We start from the raw sequence: 15,537 nt of genomic DNA, 5'->3' as shown, positions 1-15,537 counted from the left end.
ACATGTTGGCTATGTTTTTGAGTTTTGACACTTCTGAAGGGTTTGAAAATTATTGACTTAGAATAAATATTTTCTTCCTTTTTACCTAAAGTTAGTTAAATTGTTATTCAGTCCTAATAGGATTGGTCAATAATTTCTTTTTATAAGCATCTGAATTAACAATCCTGAAGTAGTGATATTCATTATTAATGAGGTTAGACTTCTGTAGTAAAACTTATGTCTACATCAGTCATCAATGAATATGAATTAAGGATTAATAATAATACTTGTTATTAATATGAGCAGCATATTCTGCTTCTTGGCCCCCACACAGATACTTGCAGGTTTTTAGAGTTTAGTTGTAAAAAGAACATCAGTATCCATGAAGTATCACACAGGCTTTCCAGTGGAGCATTTTCTTGTATGTCTCCAGTCAGGGGGGGAAACAATCAAATTTTTGATATTATCATTTTACCTAAATCAGCTTAGTGCCCAAGAAGACACTAGAGCCAGTTTAATGATAGTTCCTTACATTCGTTATACAGAACTTTACAGATTTCCTGGTATTCACCCTTATGTTCTTTCAAGTGATAAATATCTGTAGAAGAGTTGGGTTTTTTTTGTTTGTTTGTTTTTTTGTTTTTGTGTGTAGAAGAGTTCTGAGTAAGTCTGATAAAATATGCAGTGAAATGAGCATACCGGAGCAGAATTTGTCAGCTATGTAATTTCAGAGAACATGTTTTCAGATTTCATGAGGGATTTAGTCCACCCATAAGTTCTCCTTTGGTTTTTCTGTATCTGAAATTGCACAAGGGCAAGGACTTTATACTCTGAAATGATCTTAAGTTAGAGTTTCCTCAAGGTGTTCGTCAGAGCAGTGATTCCTTAAGATAATAACTGGTATCATGCAAAAAAGAAAGAGTTCCACAGTCAACTAGTTTGAGGATTTTCTAGATTAAATATAACTTTTAAGACTTTTGGAGACTTTGGTGTATCTGTCTGCACTATGAATCTCCTGGAAGAAATTTCCTAAGCTTTTTTTGACTACAAAACCTTTTTTCCCCCTCAGATTGTCACATGGAACCAATATTTGTGGAAACAGTTGATTAACTTTGCTTATTCTCAGTTTTAGAGACCGTCAGTTTGATTGGATGTCCCTAATACAGGATTATTGTCTTTTCAACCTAACAAAATACTGTGTGAGATGCAAAGTGAATGCAAAGGTCTCTGCCTATCATGAATAACAATGTAGATAATGTAAGGTTGAAGCTGCAAATAATCACCTTTAGGAAAACATTTGAGAGTGTAGAGTTTGGCCTAGGATCATACTCTTTGAACCTTAAATGCAATGAAAAGTCTTAACATTCTCTTTTTGTGTCTATGTATGTTTTGTGGACTGCTTGTGTGTTGTGTTGACTGTTACAGACTTCATACATTTTAATTTATTGATAATTTATGCATTAAGTAATTTGTTATTATATATACACATGCATTTTTTATAGAATTGCACAGTTGTGATCCTGGAGTATAAATGGGTTTCTACTTCCTTTTTTTTTTTTAAGATTTTATTTATTTATTCATGAGAGACACACAGAGAGAGGCAGAGACACAGGCAGAGGGAGAAGCAGGCTCCATGCAGGGAGCCTGATGTGGGACTCGATCCTGGGACTCCAGGATCACACCCTGGGCTGAAGGCAGGCGCTAAATCACTGAGCCACCCAGGGATCCCCTACTTCTTTTATTGCAATCTTTCTGTCTCCCCACACACACTTTTGCTTGGCTGCCCTGCATTCATTTACATATTTTGATTATTATTTGTTTACTTAATATATTCTTATTGGATCTTGATATTAAAGCAATACTGGTTTCATAAAATGAATCGGGAACATTTTCATAGATCTCAAAGGCCTGAATTAGTTTAATAACGTTAGCATTACCTTGTTTTTTTAAAAGTTAGGGGGAACTCAGATGAGTATATCTGCTCCTGGTGCCTTTTTCAATAGCACCTTCTTTTTTTATGTTAATTTGTTTAGGTTTCTTATTTCTGGACTAATTTTGTTTGTGAAATTTATCCATTTTATATGTGTATTTATTTATTATGAGAACATGAACATTAGTAGGAGAAGCTGTTGCTCTGTCTCTGCCTTCTCCTCTCAGCATCTCAGCTCTAGCTATAGTGAGCTTCATGTGTCAGGTTTGTAAGCAGTCTTAATGGGAAAGTGTTTACTTTGCAACTATGCCGAGCAAGTCATTTTGAAAACCACATGCTTGCTTGTGGAAATAAGCCGACTTCAGGGGAGAAATCTAACACAGAGGCTCTGTGAGGCATTACTAATGCCAAGAAAGCCAGGTGGATCACCCAGGCATTCATTGGAGAATTATAGCTGGAGACAAGGGATTCATTGTAAGAAGTGTGAACTATTCCTGAGAAGTTAAAATAAGCTGACTACAAAGTGGGAGTATAATAATTTACTGTTATCATAGTTTATTTTATTTTTGTTTTTGTTGTTATCATAGTTTAGACAAAAGACGTGACTCTGAAACCTCTTAATTAGATTTTGTGCTCCTTGATGACCATCGTGATAAGCAACTTAGATTGACTGCTGACCATGTACCAGGATGTGTTCCAAATGTACATGGGTTAATGCCATTAGGCCTCCAGATGACCTGTGGGACAGAGATTATTACTGCCCACATCGTGTGAGGAGGAAACTGGCACAGAGAGGTCTGGTCCGTAACTTGCCTAACTTGACACAGCTGGAACAAGGCAGGTGGGCTGTGAAGGCAGCTGCTCTTTTTCCAAGTGCCACACCCTTCCCTGGGACACTTGACTACCTTCCTGGTAAGGTTTACAGCTTGTTCATCTGTGTAAGAGAGTGACTATCTAAGAAAGGATTTGAAGATAAATTGCTAAGTGAGCAAATATGGGAGATTATTGGCTCTAATTCTCAGCAGAAAGGGAAAAGTACTCTAATAGAGCTAAAAATGGAGAGTTGTGGGAACAATGACGTGTTAATTATGGGCCTATCACTTAGAAGCAGTTTACATTTACACTTTTCATCATGGTTGAAGCCCAGTAATATGCCTTTTGCACAACTTTCTAAGGCCCTATTACTGCTTTTCGTTCCTACATCTCCTGTCTTTCTTGACTAATGGATTAAAATGGTCTCAACTCCCCTTAGGGCTGTTAGAATGAACTAGTAAAAATGAATAGGAAGGTTTGGAAAAGTTTGCTGATAGGATTGTCCTGTTTGGGAGGATCAGTTAGTTATTGGTGGTTAATTGTATTTTCTGTGGTTGAGTTTAGGCTGTCTACTAGGGTGAGGTGTTTTTTGGTTTGTTTTCGTTTTGTTTTGAAGAGAGGGTGTGAAAGTGGGGAGGGACAGTGGGAAAAGGAGAGGGAGGATCCCAAGCAGGCTCCTCGCTCAGCACAGAGCCCAAATGGTGCTCTATTTCACAACCCTGAGATCATGACCTGAGCTGAAATCAAGAGTCGGATGCTTAATTGAGCCACCCAGGTGCCTCATAGTGGGGTAAGATTTTTAAACTTACAAATGACCCTATCAGAAAGATCAGAATGATGGCAGAGTGGAGGAGGAGGAGAGAGACTCTGAAGCCCCATTGATTTACTTCTGATGCAGATGGTGTTAGAGTTAGATGTGTGTGGTGAACTTTGTCCATAAGAGGAGGCCATTACATCTGTCCCGCTTGCTGTACAGTGATTATGATGATAGAATTGGAAGGAGAGGAGGCTATTATTTATAATATTGAAAATATATAAATAACCTGTATCTTTTTTTAAGATTTTATTTATTTATTCATGAGAGAGAGACACACACACACAGAGAAAGAGGCAGAGACACAGGCAGAGGGAGAAGCAGGCTCCATGCAGAGAGCCCGATGCGGAAATCGATCCTGGGACTCCAGGGTCACGCCCTGGGCCAAAGGCAGTGCTAAATCGCTGAGCCACCCGGGCTGCCCAGTAACCTGTATCTTGATAGTCAAGAGGCAAACAAATTATAATACTGTGTCTTAGTGGGTACTATATGCAGCCTTACCCAATATGAAAAAAATGCTTTAAAATAATGTTAAAAGACCAGAAGCAGGTGCAAAGTTGGATGTGCAATGTGATCACAGGTCTGAAAAGCACATCAACCAAAGCTCTTCCAAGAATGAAATGTGGAAGTATAACTCACCACAGTGTGAACTCTGGTTTTCTCCATGTGGTGGGACATGCCTGTGGAGGGGGCTGAGGGACACATGGGACTCTTTTGCTTCAACTTTTCCATCCTTTCTAAATCTTCTGTAATGATCATGTAAAGTGAGGCTTTCAAAAATGAAAGAGCAAACGTATTACTGTCATAACGGGGGGAAATCAACTTTATTTTTAAACCTGTTTCACAAAGGATTTGAGAGCGATAAACTTGTTTTTTAAAGAAGAAAATCACTGTGAAAGAGCTTGGTAGTTAAAAAGCTTCTGTTGAAGCAGTAAACACAGCCTTCTATTTGCTGGCATCACTTCAAGGAGCAGCAATCTGATTGTGTTTAACTGGCACATTGAGAAAGCCCCAGGAGAAACCATGTTAGGAAGAATGTCCCAGATGCCAAATTTCAGATCCATGGGTATGATGCTTCAACATAGCAATGCTGCTGGAGTCATCTCTTTTCACTGTCTGGGAATCAAGGTCTTGGGAGTTTAGAGCTAGCTCAGTAATGTCTGTCAAAGCAGCACCAAAGAGAGACTCATCATCACACTCAGGAGACGGGAGTGGCTACCATCCTGTCCGGGTCCTTCCAGGAGGACGGTGACAGAGGAAGACCTACTCCTTCCCACACGGAGCAGAGAGCTTTGGATCTGAAGTCAGAGGGGTTGAATCATAGCTGTAGGTTGGCTCTCAGCCTGACCTTGGCCAAGCCAGCATTTAACCTCCCTGGGGCATGGTTTGCTCACTTGTAAAATAGGGGGTAATATCCTTTATCCTCTACCTCACAGGTTCCATGAAGAACAAGGTGGGATGAGGGTATGAAAAGAATCTGCAGACCATAAGGGGACCCATAGATGTGTGGGATTGTGACCGTGCATGAGCCGCAAGGCATTTCTGACTTGTGACTTAGTATCCAGGGCCCCTGAGGATGCCTTGGCATGCATCCAGGCCTATGCTGGGCTACACAAGTAATGATAACAACAACAATATCAATAGTAGCTGGTGTTTTGGGAGCACTGTGTGCCAGGCACTGTTCTAAGGACTTTACATGTGTCACCTCATTTTAAAGATTGGTTGATTGATTTTAGAGAGAGTGAGCGAGTGAGCATAGGGAGAGGCAGAGGGAGAGGGAGGGAAAGAGAAACTTTAGCAGATTCTGCACTGATGCAGGGCTCGATCTCATGACCCTGAGATCATGACCTGAGCTGAAATCAAGAGACTGACACCCAACTGACTGAGCCACCCAGGTGCCCCTGTATCACCTCATTTTAATACTTAAAACAGTTTCATGGTAATGTAGGTACCAAGAGGTAGGTACTGGAATAGTCTCCATTTTACAAATGAGGGAGAGGCCCAGAAAGGTTAAGTAACTTGAAAAGGATCACACAGCTAGCAAATGGGGGAGTGGGGTTGGAATCCAGGGCGTCCGACTCTGAAGTCTGATAGAAAGCTGTAGATATTTTTCTCGGCCATACAAGGAAGAGGGGTTTGGGATACTTGCTTATTAACTGGTTATCTTAGTTTCTTAGATTCAAGAGCTGCTGTTGATCAGGTTTGCTTTTCTTTGAGTGTTGCAATGAAGAAAACCTGCTGGTGGGCAGTGAATGGGACAAAGCGAATGGCGTTGTGACTGGTTGGAAATGGGACCCAGGCTGCCTGTGGGAAGGCATCCTTCTCCTCAGTGTCTCTGGCCATCAGAGGAAGGAGATGCTGTGTGGGAAAGGACTGTGACTATGGCTGCATTTTGCAGTAGTTTGAGGAAACCAGAAAGCGATCCAGGGCAGCATTGGGAGGCTTGAACTTGAGCGGAGACTATTTCTTAAGTAACAGACTCTGATGAGTTTGGAAAGGAGGATTTCTGCTGTTGGGTCTGGGATAAAAACAGCCTTGGACAGAGGCCTGACAGCCCTCAGGACTGAAGGGAGCAGTTCAGGGCAAAGAAAAAGCAGCAGAGGAGCCTGATGTACCTGTGGGCTTTTGCAAGGTTCAGGTTTGGAGGCCATGCAGCAGGAATAGTTTGAGCACAGCAGCACTGGTCTGGTGTTATGTGCAAGCCCTGGGAATGACATGCTAGTAGCTCTAAGGGCTTTGGGAAGACAGAGGCCCCAACAACCCATCATTATGCATCTTGGTGTTTTTAGTTGGGGCTCAAGGTCTGGGGAGACTAGGGAGGCAGTTCTCATCATTTCTAACATTATGCTTCCAAACCGGGCCAAGCACCTCCTAACCTGTTTTGTATTTCATTAGTTAATGATCCTTCAGTTCAAGGCTAAGTTTAGTCCTGATGGGACTCTATGGAAACTTGATAAGCAAGTTATTTCCAATGACTCCATCTCTGCTCCCCATCTTTCTGTATCCAGAACCTCCTTAAATCTCTTACCATTTAAGCTACTTTCTTTTAAAATTCTTTAGATTACCAGTCTCTTGATCCGTCCAAACAGAAATCATTGTTGGCTTATCCCTAGGATGAGTGATATTTATTTTTTGTTTTTGTGTTTTTATGTGTGTATGGTTTTTTGTTTGTTTGAATTGTTTGGATGAGTGATATTTGTAATGTTCCGAAAGGGAGTATATGGAGAGCAAGCTTTCCAAGAGGCCAAGTAGAAGCTGCCTGGCCCTTTGTGATGGTAGCCTTGGGAGTCACGTGGCATTGCTTCTGCCATACTGTAATTGGTTGAATGGTCTCAAGTCCCCTCATCTCCAAGGGGAGTGGACCTTACCTCTTAATGGGAGGCGTATAGGAGAATTTGCAGCCATTACCAAACCGCCCCACACACACACACAAACATATTTAAAGGACTACAGTATCTGAGAATTGAAAGGGATCATAGCGGATGATCTATTTCAGTCCTCTACCATGGATCAGCTCCTTTTCACAGATTTCCAGTCCTCCCATGGCTGGACCACTGTGAGGGGGTTGGGGGAGATGAGAGGTTCCTTCTGGTCTCTCCTGTCATCCATTCCCACCATTTCCCAGTCTGTTCTGTTCTTCACTCCATAGCCAGAGTGCTTGTTCTAAAACACAGATTTGCTCCTGTACATCACCCATCTTCACCTCCCCACCTCACTCCACTTCAGACCAGATTTTCCAACTTCAGCTCCCCTTGGCTTGTTTGTTTCTGTCAGATAGTTCTAATGCTTTTCCGTAATAATGGAGAAAGCTCTAGAGGTACCTTTCTCTCTCTCTCTCTCTCTCTCTCTCTCTCTTTGTTAATTTAAAATGTGACTTTTAAGGGCCCTTAGCCACCTCTGGGCTCATGAACACCATCAACACTGCAGAACCATGGAAAGGGGACCCAAGAGAGAATGGTCAAGAAGGATTGTTTCTCTTTCCCGGCATTAAAATTTCCAGCTCTCTGCTCAGTTATGTTCTTGCCTCCTTTCCCGAGGAGCTCACCATTCGGGGGCCCCTCTCTCCTGGCCTTTCTCCCCGCAGCTTCACTCAGGAACTGTGGGTGCTGCCAGTGTGACATCTCTGCAGGTGCTTATAGTGACACTGGGTCTTGTGAGATGTCTCAAGTCCTCAGTTGGATGTGAGTAGTTTATTTTTCAGAGAGAAAGATGTCACTGCTGCCAAGCAAACATAGACAACCTCAGTTACTTGGCTGAAGAAGACTTAGTGGCCTAAAAAGACATTTGCATCCAGAGACACCGTCCTTTCATTTTGCAGTTTGGGTTCTCGGATGAGGTTTATCTGGGCATCATAGGCCCCGGCAAGTAGCCGCATTCACCTCTGATTTCCTAGGCCTTGAGTTTCACAGTCCAGCCCTTGTAGGTGGTATGGAAACAAGATTGAAGATACACAGGTATCTTCTGCATCTTTGCTTACCTACCACTTCCTCGGAGACCGTGGCTCACCAGCCCTGCCCAGTGGGGCGGCTGCGGCATTTGCATCCGTGTTCTCACGTCGATGCCTGAATACGTGTAATGAGTGTCCTGTGCTGGGGGCCGCAGCTGTGGGATGGAGAGGTGCCCGTCTGGGCCACCCCTTCTCTCCAGGACCTCCCACAGCAGGCACTTGAGGATTATCCGAGGCCTGACCGCTGGTATTTTGTTTTGCAGGAACAGACAACCTCCAGATAACAGCCAGCCCGACCCCGGCGTCATCTCCTCATGGGAAGGTGTTCCCGATTTCACCAACATGGCCTTTCTCAGAAGTCCAGTCTTCCTCAGCAGTGGCCAGAGTCCAGAGTGTGCTGGGACCGTCCCCTGACAACACCAGCGCGCTGCAGTTCCCCCGAACACCTCCGCCCAAGACGCACCGCAGAGCTAGGGCTCACGGGGACTTCTCTGCTTCCCCTTTCCAAGGAAGTGGCCACAGTGCCCCTCTGGAGCCTTCCAAGGATTCCAGCGAGTCTGTGGTCCACCCGAGACCTCAAGGGGGAAAAGACGCAGCCTCCGAGTCAGGTTTGCCTCACATCAGCATGCTCCCCACCTTGTCCTCGACCCCATCTCAGCCAGTGTGGGTAGGGACTCCTTCCATTTCAGCCCGGCATTCCCCAAGATCAGACATTCTCCCGTTTCTCCCTCCACGTTCATCCTCTTCATTGGCTCCTGACTCACCTCATTCCATCATCTTTTCTAAACCAGCCGAACAACCCACCCAAGTGCCCGTATTCGCACACACAGCTCCAGCCAGCTCCTCTTCAGGTCAGGGTGTAGCTAATTCCCCAAACCCGTTTGCTGGGGGCATAAACCAGGCTCTGGCCAAAAATGCCCAGGATTTGATAGGCACCCCTCATCTCGGTTTTTCTGGACCCTCAACAGTGCAGCAGCCCAAGCTGCCCCCCACTGAGGGTCCTCACTCAGCAGGCTCCCCCACACCCGAGTTTCTGGGCTCTGCCCACATGCCTCCCACTCCCCTGGCACCTGGAAGTCTTCCTCGGCTTCCAGATGGAACTCCCTCACGGTTGGTGCTGGAAGTGTCTTCAAGGCCTACACCTCCCTGGCCAGTGGAAGCTGGGGTGGCTGAGGGAGCGCACAGTGGGGTGTCTTTGGCGGCATCTGAGAGTGAAGCAGCAGCAGCAGCAGCAGCAGCAGCAGCAGCAGCAGCTGTGACCCAAGAGGCCGTGTCTTCACTTTTCCAGACTGCAGGATCAGTGGCTGTGGAAACGACCAGCAGAAAGATAGCCCCTGCTACTGCAAACGACCCCGCTCACCCACTACATTTGTCAGCAGCTCCAGAGAATTCCAAAGGGCCCCTCCTTTTGGGGGATCACAGGTCTCCCTTGTTGGTGCCTTCTCCTCTGCCTCTCCCCACAGCCGCCAGCGGAGGGCAAGCCCTCCTTTCCGGGGCATCAGTCAGCACAGCGGCCAACTTTCCCTTGGCGCCCACTTTCCTCCAGCCAGTGCAGAATCCTGCCTCCCCCTCCACTGTGCCCCAGAGGCCAGCTCCCCAAGATGAGGGCAGCGAGCGATCCCCTCCTGCGGCAGCTACAGACTTGCCCCGCTCAAGCAAATCTCCCAATCTTCTTCCTATGACTCGGGCACTTTCCCTGCGGGAAGGAGATAGCGTGACAGCTGTTTTAGAGAAAAACGAAAAGGCAAATTGGACAGCTGCTCTCCAGCCCCTTCCAAGTAGAGAGTTTCCAAGTCCTCACACTGTGAATGGATTCACCTCTGATTCTAGCACAGATCACATTCCATCTTTTTTCACTGCAACGGCGAGAACAAGCCTCCTTCCTTCAGAATTAGCTCTCCCTTCCATGCTCTCCATGCAAAGCACCCAGACTATGTCCCCATCCCCTAGTGTGTCCAGCATCAAGCCAGAGACCCATGCATCTGTAGTAGATCACTCCGAGTTGCCAGCTTCAACTTCCCAACAGGTGATAGCATTTCCCTCCTCCACTGAAGTCTATGATTTCTCCGCAGTGAGACATGTGAAAATGCCAGCAACCACAGATGTTTTCTGGAGTTCTCTTTCCACAGAAACTGGATCGCTCTACACAGAGCCAGTGATATCTGGCTTGCCGCAGCAAACAAATTATGATTTAAATGGGCACGCCATTAACTCCACCAGTTGGGAAACTCATTCAGCTTCAACTACTCCTCCCAGTGGTTCAACATCAGCTGCCAGTACAATAAACTCTTCAGATCTCAGAGCTACTGCTGGGCATTCAGTGACTGCAGGAGGCTTTACCATCCAGCATCCAGTCCTTGGTACAAGCACCAGCCAGCCCATTCAACAGTCAGAGGTTACCATGGTTGGAAACCACACAGCCCTCGTGTCCATAACCAATAATTATTCCAGAGACTTCCAAGCAGCGGAGGTTGAAGAGTACGCACCCACTAGCCAACAGGCTACGTCTCATCCCCGTCCACAGCTGCCTATGCATCCAACACGTGCTCTTTTGCCAGCCTCTCCAAGCCTAACTTTTACAGCCAAATTGCAGCAAGTGCTTTCAGTTGGAATGGACACGAGTCTCTCAATTTCCAGTGATGTCGATCCGTCTCCTGTGACAAGTGCTTCTCCAGCATCCCAGAGTGTCTTGAGATACAACTCTACTGCCGAATCTCCTCCTCTGTCAACCAGGGTCATATTCAGGACCCCATCCAAAGTTCTGCTGGCTTCTCAGCACCCTGAGAAATGGACAGGTGCAACCACTCATGCAGGTAGTTTGCTTCCCGGTACCCCCCCAAACAGGTCTGACCGCTTCTGTGGACAAAGGATCTTCACGTTGAACACAGATACCCAGCTTTGCTTAGAAGGAGCAGAAACACACCTTAAAGATGATGAATGAGTTAGCAGCCCCAAATAGTCACGTCCTTGATCCTCTGCTGACTAGAGTTTTTGAAAAGTACAGTCAGCCTCCAACTTAGGATGGTTTGACTTAAACAATTTTTCAGCTTTTTAACAGTGCAAAAGCAACATGCATTCAGTAAAAATCATACTTCGGATTTTGAATTTGGATCCTTTCCCAGGCTAGCGATAAGTGGTATGATCCTCTTTTGTGATGCTGGGCAGGGCAGCGAGTCACAGCGCCCAGCCAGCCACAGGATCACGAGGGTCAACAATGATACAATTACAGCCATCCTGGACCCATGCAACTATTCTTTCACTTTCAGTATGGTATTCAATAAATTACCTGAGATATTCAACACTTTATTATAAATAGGCTTGTATTATTTTTTTAAAGATTTTATTTATTTATTCATGAGAGACACAGAGAGAGAGGCAGAGACACAGGCAGAGGGAGAAGCAGGCTCTGTGCAGGGATCCCGATGTGGGACACGATCCCAGGCCCCCGGGATCACACCCTGAGCCAAAGGCAGACACTCAACCACGGAGCCACCCGGGCATCCCAAAATAGGCTTGTTTTAGATGATTTTGCAAACCCAGTGTGGGCTAATGTAAGTATTGTGAGCACGGGTGACGTGGGCTAGGCTAAGCTAGCATGTTCGTAGGTTAGCTGTATTACATGCATTTTTTATTTATGGTCATTTCAACTTATGACGGGTCTTTTGGGACGTAACCCCATCGTAAGGAGAGGGAGATCTGTATTCTGAATTTAAATGTCCTTATTGCCAACCACAGGTTTCCATAAGTGACACTCTCATTAGGGGTAATTGACTTAATGAACCTAGAGCTGTTTTGCCTAAATTCCAGAGCACAGAGACTTTTCATGCCAGCAAACCCGTAAGTGACATCCATCCATCACCACCACAAGTGACATGTGTGCTGCAGACCAGTGACAGACCTTTGCTTTTTTTTCTTTCTGCAGCAGACCCCTCCGTGTCATCCAAGGTGGAGCCAACAGCAGCAGCGGTGGCCACGTCATTACTGGGGAAATCAAGTCCGCTGGCGCTGTCTGCAGCCCTGGTTGCCAAGGGCCCTGGCCCTGGCAGCAGCCCTTCAGCCATGGCCTCAGGATCAGTCAAGAGCAGCTGGACCACTGCTCTAGCTAAAAACGTCACAAACAACACAGCACTTGGCCCAAAGACGACGCCAGGGGCAGTGCATCCGGCCTTCTCATTCACGCCAACCTACATGTTTTCAAGAGCGGCACACACCGTGAGCGCTCATACAGCCATGCAAGGGAACACAGGCACCGCCTCCGGCCTGTTGTCCACTACACACCTCCCCAGGAAACCACAAGCCATGCACACGGGCCTCCCGAACCCCACCAACCCAGACACGCCCAGAGCATCCACCACACGCCCGCTGACTATCACAGCAGCCTTGACATCCATCACAGCACCCGTGAGGGCCACCCGGTTGCCACCTGTGCCAGCGGAAAATACAGACACTGCCCTTCCCGCTGCGTCGACCGCTGTGGTCACAACCGGCAAAATGGCATCCAACCTGGAGTGTCAGATGTCCAGCAGGCTCCTGGTGAAGACAGGTAAGAGTCCACCGTCCTTGGAGTTTACTTGAAAGTAGCAGGCACGCCCTGGCGTCAGAGATGTAGCAGAGATGAGATCGGCGGTTCTCAGCCAGGAACAGTTGTGCTCCTTCTCCCCCAGGAGGTGTTTGGCCCTGTCTGGAGACCTTTTTGGAGGGTAGGGAGCGTGCTACTGGCATGTAGTGAGACAGAGACCAGGATGCTGTCAAACGCCCCACCAGGCACAGGGCGGTCCTACAGCAAAGGATAATCCCCGCCCCAAATGTCCAAGTGCTGGGATTGAGGACCCCCGGTCCTTATCAAGTGACAGAGGAGAAGGGAGCTTTACGTGACCTGCATTCTGGTCCCAGGATCAGTCCTGCTATCAGAGGCCTCCCTAGGGAAACTGTTTCTGCTGATGAATCCGGGAAAACAAACATGTAGCGAATTTTGCCTGAAGAGCAAACCAGTGATGTCTCACGTGAATGAATGAATGATCAGTAAAATGTCACGTCTTGGAAGCCCTGCAGAATTCAGAAAGGCTTCTGTTAGGTGGTTTCTCAGCCTGCAGGTAGTAAAAGTACAGCTGCACGATGAGGGTGCCCAGGATTTCTTTCGATGTTGAAAAGGAGGCCGTGAAAAAGTCGGGTGGTAAATGCTATCTCTAGCCACCACCTCCCAGTTGCAGCAAAGCAGGGCAGGAAGGCACCGGGTGCTTTTAACAGTGGGGTAGTGTTGGCTATAAAAAGCACTAGACACGTTATCTGAGCCAGCAAGCCAGTGCTGAATGCTCGAGTCCCGCCTTCCTCTTCACCCTACAAAGGATTAAATGAAATTATATCTGGAGACGTAGCCTATTCTAAAATGGGAAATTGTGAAACTAGGCAGACCAGAAAGTACAGTATCTCTTTCTGTTTCTCAAGGAATTATACCATCTCTTTTTCCACTCCCCCTCCTCTGAGAGGCAGGCAACCCCAACCACCTAGATGCAGAAGTCTGGAACATTCTGTCCCCCTCCCCCTTCTTCCATCACCCCCATCACCCCAGCCACACCTGGTCAACCACCGGTGCCCTTCATTCAGTTCGACTTCCTTCAGCACCCTTCTCTCCATCCCCACCGCCGCGTCCCTCGTTCACCCTGTCATCAGCCACCTCAATTTCTGCAACAACAACCAAATTTATCTGCCTTAGACTAGCCCCCACCCCCTCCAATCTGTTCTCCAGTCTGTAGTCAACGGGACCCTCTAAAATGTATGCTTTTCCTTAAAGCCCTTCACGTCCCATCGCCTGCAGGACCAGACCTAAACTTGTATCCTGAAAGGCTTCGCTCCTCACCCTGTGCCTTTGAACTTGGTCTTGTCTCTGCTGGGAGTGGCGAAGGGCGGTCCCTCTCCACTCATCAGGAGATGGCCTTGCTCATCAGGAAACCTTCCTTGATTCCCACCCCCTTGCCCAGGTCCAGGCTGGATGTTCCTAGAGCATCGCAGGCTTCCCTTCAGATAGCACCTGTCACCTTCAGTCACAGGTGCCAGTCTCCACTCCAGGTCTCCATCCCACTCTGCCCCACTTGTGGGGTGGGAACTGCAGCTTCCTGAATCAGGGGTGTTTGGGCAGCACAACCTCCCTCAGGGCCTGCGCCTAAGCAGGCTGTTGAGGAACGCTGTGGCAGGTGTTTTCTGCAGGCCCCCCATCAGGACCTGGTACCGCTGAACCCAGTTTTCAAAGTCAAGGGCAGAGTTGGTCAGAAATGAAGCATGGCTGGCATATTAGCTCTCTCTCCGCCAGGGCCACACAAATACAAGGGCCTTCCTTCTTTGGGCTTGAGTGGGACCCCAAAGCAACAACCCCAGGCCCCCGCTCTCATTGCTTGGACCTGCACCCACCAGACTTCCTCAGAACTTGCAGGAGGTGGAGGATGGAGAGGAGAGGGGAGCTCATTAATTAGGGGGTCTGCTGCCCTACCCTGACGACCGTGCTTCTGTTTGGTCCCACAGTTCTCTTTCTGACCCCAAGGAGAGGGCAGAGCAGTGAAACCTTGAAATTCAACATTGCCAAAGGGCTCACGCAGGCATTACGGAAGGCTTTCCACCAGAACGACATCTCGGCTCACGTAAGTCTCTTGGCTCCGTAATGAGACTAAGGCATCCACACCTTCCTCTTGGGCCCAGAGTATGTTTAGATTGTGTTCCTCCTCCCTGGGTACCGTAACCATTCTTGTCAGAAGCCATGTCTTCCTTCATTTTGGCAGATAGCTAATAATATGTGATGACTGGATAAAAGGTCTAATTTTGACATAGAAATGGAGGTTGACTGCCTTATGTCTAAATTTTTTTCAAGCCTAGATACTGTTTTTTTTATTTTTATTTTTTTAAAGATTTTATTTATTCACTGGAGACACACAGAGAGAGAGAGAGAGAGAGGCAGAGACACAGGCAGAGGGAGAAGCAGGCTCCATGCAGGGAGCCTGATGTGGGACTCGATCCCGGGTCTCCAGGATTAGGCCCTAAGGCTGAAGGCGACACTAAACCGCTGAGCCACCTGGGCTGCCCCAGATATACTGTTTTAAACCATCCCGTTATCCCATTATTGGGGATACTTTAAATACTTTCCCATCGGGAAAGTATTTAATAGTGTTAGTGTAATTCTCAAGAAATTGTCTGTTTCCTTTCCCTTTATCTTCCTCAGCACTGTAAATAGTGATTTATTTCTGGACATTTAAAAATTATTGTAAATTGAGTCCAACTTTGTGCTTCAATAGCCCGCAGCAGACAGGGAAATAAACATGTTTTTTTCCCCAAGCACTTTAATGCCAAGTACTATTTAGTAACCACCAGCTGATTTCCATGGCATATCCAAGCGATGGAAGCCTCACTTTACACTCTTTTGGACTGATTACAAGTTTTAAAGCCCTACGTGTGATTGGCAGTCAGTGGACAACCCTTTTCACCTCTTAAAAATATTGCTCTGGCTTTTTTTCCTTTGAGGCCTGTCTGCAGTTGTATCTACCTTCGTGGTCTCCATGACCACACCAA

The 15,537-nt window shown here is 46.8% G+C and overlaps 1 protein-coding gene across 1 annotated transcript in view; it reads left to right on the top strand.

The window, feature by feature from the left end:
* KIAA1549L (KIAA1549 like) overlaps positions 1 to 15,537 on the top strand; it is a 256,705-nt gene that overhangs the window by 135,135 nt on the left and 106,033 nt on the right. Inside the window, exons 5-7 of the mRNA XM_055300923.1 lie at positions 8,247 to 10,796; positions 11,906 to 12,526; positions 14,500 to 14,615. Of these exons, the coding sequence (XP_055156898.1) occupies positions 8,247 to 10,796; positions 11,906 to 12,526; positions 14,500 to 14,615 (3,287 nt within the window). The remainder of the gene's footprint in view (positions 1 to 8,246; positions 10,797 to 11,905; positions 12,527 to 14,499; positions 14,616 to 15,537) is intronic.

This window comes from Nyctereutes procyonoides, unplaced genomic scaffold (assembly GCF_905146905.1).
Source record: "Nyctereutes procyonoides isolate TBG_1078 unplaced genomic scaffold, NYPRO_anot_genome, whole genome shotgun sequence".
NCBI classification, from domain to species: domain Eukaryota; kingdom Metazoa; phylum Chordata; class Mammalia; order Carnivora; family Canidae; genus Nyctereutes; species Nyctereutes procyonoides.
The sequence above is the reverse complement of the archived record's forward strand: the minus strand, read 5'-3'. Positions and strand labels throughout refer to the sequence as shown.